The sequence below is a fragment of the Lucilia cuprina genome, chromosome 4 (genome assembly GCF_022045245.1).
Source record: "Lucilia cuprina isolate Lc7/37 chromosome 4, ASM2204524v1, whole genome shotgun sequence".
Lineage (NCBI taxonomy): Eukaryota > Metazoa > Arthropoda > Insecta > Diptera > Calliphoridae > Lucilia > Lucilia cuprina.
The window spans coordinates 13,227,192-13,236,849 of NC_060952.1; the positions used below are offsets into that span (position 1 = coordinate 13,227,192).

Below are 9,658 nucleotides of genomic sequence, written 5' to 3' on the forward strand. Positions count from 1 at the left end.
TATTTTTTCGAATAAATTGTTGTAACTGATGTTAAGTACTTTTAAATGGCTATTACACCATTCCCTAATAAGTATTAACAAAGTTGTAATAAATTTAATTTTTTTCATATTATAACTAAACTATAAAAAGACAAGTATTTCTGTATTAGTTCTGGAGACGTCATTAATTCCTGCTCCTTGTCTTTTATGCGATTTTATATATTTACTTGTCTTTTTCACCTTTATAGGTGTTTAATTAAAGAATTTTCCTGTTCAAATGCTGAAGCCATTAAAATGTTTTCACATTTTCCACATTTTTTGTTCTTGGTTGATGTTAAACAGCAACAATTCCCTTCATTCATATCACACAATGTCATTTTAAATTCTTTTTTTGTTTTGAATTTGTATTTTTTTCTCGAAACTCATTCTACTTGTTAGACGTTGTTGCGTTAATACCATTTAGCATCGCATTATAAAATGATGGTGATTTCTGGGTATCCTTGAATTGAGAGGATTTATTTGTTATTGCTGTTGTGTTTTAGAAATGAGGCTGCTTAAGGTTGTAGCATAAATATATGCCTAGGTTCCCAGTTTTCCTTTGTATTGGTTTCTTTGCGTCATTATAGTGTTACCTTTGGGTGTCATTAGCATTATTTTTCCTAAATGTAGGCGTTATAAGTTTAATGTTAAACGGCCATCTAGTGGTATGAGCTGGAAAACCAATGGTCCAGAGGTTAAGTATGCGTGACTTGGTCTATTCATTGGCTTTTCATTGTGAATGATATTAAAAGATTTTCATTTTATTTAACAAGAATTATATTTAAGTATAGAGGTTCATTATAGAAGTATAGTGCTAATACAGCTGAAAATGGTGTGTAGTATGTGTAAACCTGTTAAAGATGATTTAAGGTATAATAAAATTTCGCAGAAAGATACGTAAATAAATAATTTTTTTTTCAACGTTTTGTATTAAATACATTTATTAGGGTATATTTTAGGTGTCTAGCCTAACGAGGGAATTTAATTAAAATTTTAACAGTTTAATAAAAAAAGCAAAAAAAAAAAAAATAATAAGAATAACCTTGAAGCGTATGATTGTTTTTTTAATTTGATTTAAAATGAATTATAAATCATACGCAATGTTGTTTAATTTAATTTATAATAATAGTTGCAGTGAAAAAAAGAGATAACCCTGATGCGTTAAATTACTAGTTTTCAATAAATAAATTGAAAAACCTTAATTATACGCATCAATTTACTCATATGTAAGTGATTTTTTCATTAACTTTAATTTTAATTGTTCACACTTTGTGGCAGACACAATATTTAATTCGAGAGATTTTTTCATTTTATTTTCCTTTACTAATTACTATAAAAATAATTATTTTTGAAATCATAAAATTTAAATTAACAAACTCTACCTTATTAGTATATATTTTATTATTTTAAAAACTTCCAAAACAATTTCAGCCATCCAAGAACCATATTATTATAAATATATCTATAAAATTTTTAAATATTTACAGTATTTTATGGTCGAAACCCATACCATTGGCTTGGTATTTCAAACCGCAATGGGAGCGTAAATTTGGTTATAAATGGCCCAGAGCATTGTGCGATAATTGGATACGTACCGATAGATATCTTAGGTAAGTAAGCAGAAAAGCTTTTGTTTTTTTCTCTTTAAATGGTTGCACTCTTTTGTTTCCTGTTTCATTGTGTTGGTTTTTTTTGTTACGTATTTTCCGATAATGTATACGGTAATAAGAACATCAGTAGTTTTAACAAAAACAAACATACGTATGTAAGTACATATGTATGTGTGTGTATTTAAAAACATGTTAACCTCAAATTTTGTGGTATTACTCTATCTCATACGTTTATAGTTTGCTTATTTATTGTGCTACGTGTCAAAGAAATGAGGAAAGTAAGTAGTAGTGTTGGCCCTTTTTTTTTAGAAAGTGAAGTATCAATTTTATATTTAAACAAATTTGAGAAAATTGATACTTACTTTCTTTAAGAACAGAATAAATTTACAAATTTTCAAATCGTCTTAAAGACAATTTTTAAAACATAGAAAGAATTTTAAAAGAAAAATTTATTTATTAAAATATAATTTCCTTTCATAGAAAATTCTATAAAGAAGTTATTATTGAATTTTCCTTTAACGAAAAATTTATAGAAAATGTTCTTTAATGTTAATAAAATAATCATATTTCTAAAAAGGTAAAATTTATAAAAAATACTTTAAATAGAAAATTCAGAGTAAGTTTTTCCAAAGAGAAAATTTATTGAAATTAAAACATTAAATTTATTAAAAATTTTCTTAAAAAATAAATTTTATCGAAGATTTGGAAAACCAAAGAGAAAAAAATTTTAGTAAGAATCTTTGAAAGATTTTTTAAAGAAATCTCTTTAATATTAATCGAATTTTTTTTCAAAATAGAACATTTATCCAAGACTTTCCTTAAAAGGAAATATATCGATTATTTTCTTTAAAGAGAAAATATTTCGAAAACTTTTTTTAAATATAAAATAGATCGAATATTTTCTTTAAAGAGAAAATATATTAAATATTTTCTTTAAAAGAAATGAAAATTCTTCGCAAAGAGGAAATTTAAATAATTTGTAAAATTACTTAATAGAATAAAATTTTTAAAGTTTTTAGTGAACAGAATATGGCATCTAAATAGAGATTTTTTAAACAAAAAATATTTTAAAGAAAGAATTTATCAAACATATTCTTACAGAAAAAATTTACCGAAACATTTCTATAAAAACAGAATTTGTCGGAAATTCTTATGAAAAAAATATAATAAAATAAGTTTTAGGAAATTCTCCAATGAGTGTATTAAGAAAATTCTTTTTCTATAAAGAATTTATTTTTAAATGTAACCAAATTCCGTCATGATATTACTCCAATAATTTTATATATATTTTTTTATAAATTTCCCAAATTAAAATATTCTGTAAATAAGAATTTAGTTTTATTTAACAAAAAGTTACACTACCCTAATACACATGTCTATGGAAGTTTTGCTAATTAAAATGTATTACGATAAATAGTTCTTTTTTTGTAGTTTATGGGGTTTTGTTTAGCTGTTGTTATTGTTGCTACTACTACTGTTACAGATGCTGTTGGTAATATTGTTCACAATATTGTTGCTTTAATATAGAATATTGCGTTGTTTGGGTATTCCCTTTTTTGTGGTAGTTCTAACTGTCAATTATTAGTATAAAAGTAAAAAACCCTCAGACCTATATTAAACACACGCATACTCCAATACACGATTATGGCAGTGGAGGTGTATGAGTGTGTTTGGCATTTAGCCATAAAATTTATATTTTAATTGTTTGAGTTGTTTAAAAACCACTATAAAAAGATGTGGCAACAAAAAACAGAAACAAAAATAAAATTAAATTCTTTTATTATGCACATTATTGATTTCTATTAACATTTGTATTTTATTGTTTGTTGTTTTTTTGTAACAAAATTTCATTGCTGTTTTCGATATTTATAGAAATTTTGCTGCTGACTTACCTTTGTGTCCTTGTACCATGGAACAGGCTATTTATGACAAGGGTCGTTACAGGCCAGATCGTGAATGTGACAAAGATTCCAATCCAACTTGTCTACGTCATAAAGGAGCCATACATTGTGTTGTTAGTGGTACACCCACGTAAGTATGAGTTGAAATTTAAATAAGAAAAGAAATGTTTAATTATCTTCTGCTTATTTTAACATTTTTTTATTTAGTGCCCAAGGTGCTGAACAACAATGCTGCTATGATCGTTATGGTTTCCTTATGTTAACCTATGATCAAATGTGGGGTTCTCGTCCTAGGCGTATTCATAATTTGGGTAAAATGCCTTGGAATGAAGCTAGTAAAGTGCCTACTTTGTCTACATGGTTCCATGATATGCGACCTTTCTACACCTGTTGTATGTGGCAACATGAACAGGCTGTGGGTTGTGAAACCTATCGCTTTGAACGTCGTCCTTCTCAGGATTGTGTCGCCTATCAGGCTCCTGGTGTAGCTGGTGTTTTTGGTGATCCTCATTTTATAACATTCGATGGTACACAATATACTTTTAATGGTTTGGGAGAATTTGTTTTATCGCGTAGTGTAGATGCCGATCAACGTTTTGAGGTGCAAGGACGTTTTGAGCAAATGCCAAATAATATGTATGGAGCTGTGCCGGCCACTCAATTGACTGCTCTGGCTATGCGCGGTAATACTACCACCACGATTGAGGTACGTATACGTCCTCAACATGCCCGCTGGCGTTATAGAATGGATGTATTGGCCGATGGTCGTCGGGTATATTTTGATCGTGAAAGTTTAAAATTCCAACATTTTGATGGTGTTACCGTATACACGCCCACTTATTTGCTCAATCAGTCTCAGGTTATTGTAATGTTTGATTCCGGTATTGGCGTAGAAGTAATCGAAAATGATGGTTATATGACGGGTAGAGTGTATTTGCCCTGGCAGTTTATAGTGAGTTTAAATTGATTTCCAATCTTGGAGATTTGTTATGTAAATTGTTTTTGTTACAGAATAAAACCGCTGGTCTGTTTGGTAATTGGAGTTTTAATCCCTTAGATGATTTCACTTTACCCAATGGCCAAGTATTAAACTTAAATCCTAATGATAAAGACTTTAAGCTTATACATAATCAATGGGCGATGAAATGGGCTTTAGCTGATCGTGATTTACCTGGCTTGGGTGCTGCTCTCTTTACACGAGAATTTGGACGTACTGCTAGTTATTATTCAAATGCATCATTTGTTCCGAACTATAAACGAGAGCCACAAGATTTCCTACCCTCGAATCGTTCGTATGATATAGAAAGAGCTGAAGAGCTGTGTGGTGAAAGTTATCAGTGTCGCTATGATTATGGCATGACGTTAAATCGAGATTTAGCTCATTTCACCAAGAATTACTATGACAGTTTGGTGAACATAAGAGCCTTGAATTCAGAGTAAGTATTGATTTGTTATGTGAATGATTAAAAGAAAACTGAGATTTTTATAAGAATTCACCTGTAAGCTTTGAAGATTTTATGACAAATGCGAAAGAAAAGTACTTTATTCCTACACCTATAAAACATTTTTTGTGCGAATAAATCTGCCTAAAGTTTTATTTATTAAAAAACGAAAAAAAAACTTTTTTTTTTATTGTCTAAAAACAATTTAAGAGTTGTTTATTTTCCTATTTCTTTATTTATCTGATTGTTTATTTATTCTTGTATTTATTACTGTCTTTATTAAGTAAAATGTATGTATTTTTTAATACAATATTTATTTACTTTTTCACCTTAATAGACGTGTGGTGTCGTGCGGAGTTCTAGAAACGCCACGTTTCGGTCGTAAATTATCATTCAATTTTATGCCTGGCGCCAAAGTGTCCTTTGAGTGTAATGAAGGTTTCGTTTTGATTGGTGATCAAAGACGTGAATGTTTATCGAATGGTTTATGGAATTTGCCCGAATACGGTTATACCGAATGTTTACGTAAGTTGTTTTTATTAGACGTAATAGTTGTAAGAATGTCTTCATTCTAGTAAAACACACAGTTAATCAATTTAATGTTTCGTTTTTTGGTTAGTTTTTTTACACACTTTTTATGTGTCTTTTTTATTTTTCTTGTCGAATGTTTAGGTGAGGTTTTCTATACCAGACGTGTAGCTTTTATAGCAATTGGCATTATCTTGGCTGTTATTCTACCGCTTATGTTGTGCATCGTTTGTGGTGTGTATCGCTATCGCCAGAAGCAGCTGAAGGAAGATCCACAATGGCAGATGACTTTGCCTCGCTCGAGAGCCTCTTCACGCACCAATTTGCGAACTTTGGGCACAGGATTGGATGATGATAGCGATACGGATAATACTGGAACTTTAAAGAAAAGTAGGTCATATGATAAAGTTTATCGTACGAATGAACCACTACCGGGAAAACCCCGTATTGACTTTCCAGCTAAAAAATGGGATCTGGATGACGAGGATGTGACATCATCAGAAGGTAGTGAAAATAAAGATACAAAATTAGCAAAGGATATTGAATACATTAATAAAACAGGTGAGAAACCCAAACAAATGGGAAGACGTTCGCTGCGTGCTGCCTCTGGAACGGATTTGGATAAAATGGGGGCCGGTTCGCCGGTAGATGAACATGATGAACATGGCCAGGAAGCCGAGGAACATGAAGGCGTGGGCAATATACACCCAGCCGGTTATCATCAACCACCCTCACCGGAAGTAGATGATCACGATGTGCATGGTGTGCCTATGGCTCAGACCCAGCCTCAACAACAATATAGTCCTACTTTTAGTGGTGCCGACAGTCGCAATAGTGGTGAAAGTTCCATGAGCTATATGCCTAATGGTCCCGCTCAAACACGTTATGGCGGTGTGCCTGTTTTGCCCAATGCCAACAGTCAATTCTTTAGTCGACCTCCTTCCTCTATGCCAGCAGTCGGTACTCCAATACGTCCGGCCCCTATTGTAGGTTCTCCTTTAATGCAAGATAATGGTTTGCCTTCACCACCTCATGCAGCCTCACCTACACCATCAAATCAAAAATCCACTGAAGTCTAAATTACATAACTCGACTATTTAAAACAATTTTAACTGTTCTAACTAAAACATACAATCGCCACCATATAAAACATAAACTAACAAAATAAAACATCTTCAAAGCGCCGCAAATTTTGTTCAAAGACTCTCATTACCGCAAAATAATCCAAAATAAACTAAATTCGCATTTCAAAAAATAATTAGCTAAAAAGTTCAAATTTTTTATTAATCTTTTAATGCTTTTTTAACCATTATTATCTAAGTCCGCCAAACGGGTTGGTTTTATGCAATTTCTTAAGGGATCTGGAGAAATCGGCTCTTATTAAAATTACTTAACCAACTTACCTATAATCATAATTGTTGTAACTAAACATTTGTTTGATTCATATATATGTATGTAAATATATATTTAGACATTTTGTTTTACCCATTAAGCCATGACATCCATCAATTAAGACAATAGAATCTAATAATCCGCCCAAATAAACAAACCCACTTAACACACAAACAAACCATAACAATTGCATTAATGAAGAAATATTTGTAATTTTTTCTCCCTTTTTACTGGCTTTCATTCAGAGCATCTAATATGTTTAATAAATGTTTTTTCTATTATTATTGCTTTAATAAGTATTTATGTAAATATATTGATTTTATTTTTCTGGTATTAATAAAATTAACAATTTAATTCATTGGCTGGGTAATAATTATTTTTTTTTTATTTTACTTAATAACTTATGAATGTTTTTGTTATAACTAAAAAAACATATCATACATTTTTCTTTTTTCAATAAAAATATTTATAATAATTAATTTAATAATAAAATAAAAACTTTTTTCTAAATTTTTATTAAAATTGAAAATTGTGTTTTCCTTCTTACGAAAAAAATATATATAAAAAGTAATAAAGTTTTCTTACAGCTTTGATAATGCCAATTGTTACACAAAAGTCTGGTTGGTATTGGTAAAAATTAATAAAATTTCTTTTATTTTTCTTTCCCTTAGAATTAAGAAGCAAAAGAAAACAACAAAATCTTATACCATAAATTGAATTCATTAACACTTTGGTGTAACATGTTGGCATTATTCAAATTAATTATTTACATTGACGTAATCATAGCCGAAATTCGTATGTAAAGTTTGAACAGCAAAAAACCCCAGACAAGAAAGTCATTTTTAATCAATTTTTTATTTCCAAGAAGGTAATCCATAGTATTATTAGCTGTAAGACATAACAGATTAATCGTTTTTCGTGGAAGTTATTATAAGTTTATTAAATCTTTTGTGCTGGTAATTTGAGAGTAGAAGAAATTTTAAATAGAATCTGTTTTATAAATATTTATCTTAATTTTTGTAATTTGTATAGATTGGGTTTGGTAAATGGTTAAGTAATAATTATTTAATGTGGGTTATTGTAAAAATAAATATCCGTAATAGTTTCGATTGCAGTGAATAATAAACTATAATTCTTACAATTTGATACCTTTAATTGTACCTTTCCTCAGATATACATATTTTAGCCATTTATTATTGAATATTGTTGACATTTAAGTAAAATTTTAAGGGGATTTTTAAGGGGGTCAAATGAGGCCCTATAATTATAAAGTTTATGAGGGTTATCATGGCTAATATAGAACATGGTTTTGCAGCTTTTTTTCTAGATACGACTATATAACATAATTATGAACTTAAAGGAGCTATTCGGCGGGTTCAGTTGTATGGGGGCTATGTGAAATAATGGACCGATGTTAACCATTTACCTACACATGATGTTAACCATTTGGCTCATGATCTTCTATGGTACCGTCATGAGTCAAATTTAATTGAATTATATCCAAAATTTACAAGCCCTATTCGGGGGTTTAGTTGTATGGGGGCTAGGTGAAATAATGAACCTATCTTAACGATTTTCTCTAGGCTTTGTACCTAGGACAATTCAATGTATTTTCTGTAGCTTGACAACAAGGTTTACATGTACGGGCGAACTAAATCGACTCAGAAAATAATACTATCGTGCGTTACAAACATCAGCACAAACTCAATGTAGCCTCTCCACCAAAGAGGTGTGGTATAAAAATGAGTTTAGATTGGAATGATACAAAATATTCGTTCACATTAATATGTAATTGTACTTTATATAGAGCAGTATTATGTACCAAATATTTTATATGGAACAGTGCCGATTTTTGTTGAGATAATGGTACAAAACTATGAACTGAAATACCCTATTCCATAATCCGGATGAATGGGAGTTATTAAAACTTGAGAAGATCATGGTCAATTTCCGACAAAAGAAGATTCTAACTGTTATATATTTTGAAATATACTGATTTAATCTTAAAATGCTCGTTGCGTTTATTAGTCTATAAACTTCAAATATACAAACATACAAACACACATTTACTTTTATACCCTAAACTACCATAGTAGGAAGGGTACTATACGTTTGTGCTGATGTTTGTAAAGCTCAAAAATGTTGGTCCTACACCCACCTTAAAGTACACCGATCGACTCAGAATTACTTTTGATTTAGACAAGTCCGTCCTACCGCCCGCCCGCCCGTCCGCCTGTCCGGCTGGCTGTCGATGTAAATCTTGTGCGCAAGGTACGGGTCGCAATTTTAAAGATATTTTGATGAAATTTGTACCATACGTGTTGTTAGGCCTAACGTCTATTGAAAATGGTTGAAATTGATCCATTATTTGAACTAGATTATTGTAGTATCTCTACAATAATCGGCACAACTTAGTTCTATATACGTCTTAATACTTAATACTATCGATTTTCGTATTTATCTGACTTTATTTGAACCTAGCTGTCATATAAAGTACCCTCCAGAAAATGACTTGAAGGACAATAGTTCGCTTACAAACACTAGTATATGTAAACGTAAAATCATGTACTAAAAATTTACCCTTGCCCCCATATAAACCCTCTTTTAGACAATCACTTTTTTCCAACAAATTGTTAAAATATTTTTTAATTAAGGCAAACAACTTAAATACTTTATTATTAAAAATAATACACACTTTTAACATACTCAATGGTGTATCGTCATATGGTCAGCCATACCCGACTATACTTCGCTACTTGTTATATAT

General features: G+C 30.3%; 1 protein-coding gene across 1 annotated transcript in view; it reads left to right on the top strand.

Annotated features, from left to right (window-relative positions):
- Positions 1-7,245, top strand: part of LOC111681544 (protein mesh) — a 31,204-nt gene extending 23,959 nt beyond the window's left edge. Inside the window, exons 4-11 of the mRNA XM_046950195.1 lie at positions 1,506-1,628; positions 3,501-3,659; positions 3,737-4,481; positions 4,541-4,965; positions 5,309-5,496; positions 5,644-5,889; positions 5,959-6,003; positions 6,061-7,245. Coding sequence (XP_046806151.1) covers positions 1,506-1,628; positions 3,501-3,659; positions 3,737-4,481; positions 4,541-4,965; positions 5,309-5,496; positions 5,644-5,889; positions 5,959-6,003; positions 6,061-6,578 — 2,449 coding nt within the window. The 3' untranslated portion in view covers positions 6,579-7,245. The remainder of the gene's footprint in view (positions 1-1,505; positions 1,629-3,500; positions 3,660-3,736; positions 4,482-4,540; positions 4,966-5,308; positions 5,497-5,643; positions 5,890-5,958; positions 6,004-6,060) is intronic.
- The last annotated feature ends 2,413 nt before the right edge of the window (positions 7,246-9,658 follow it).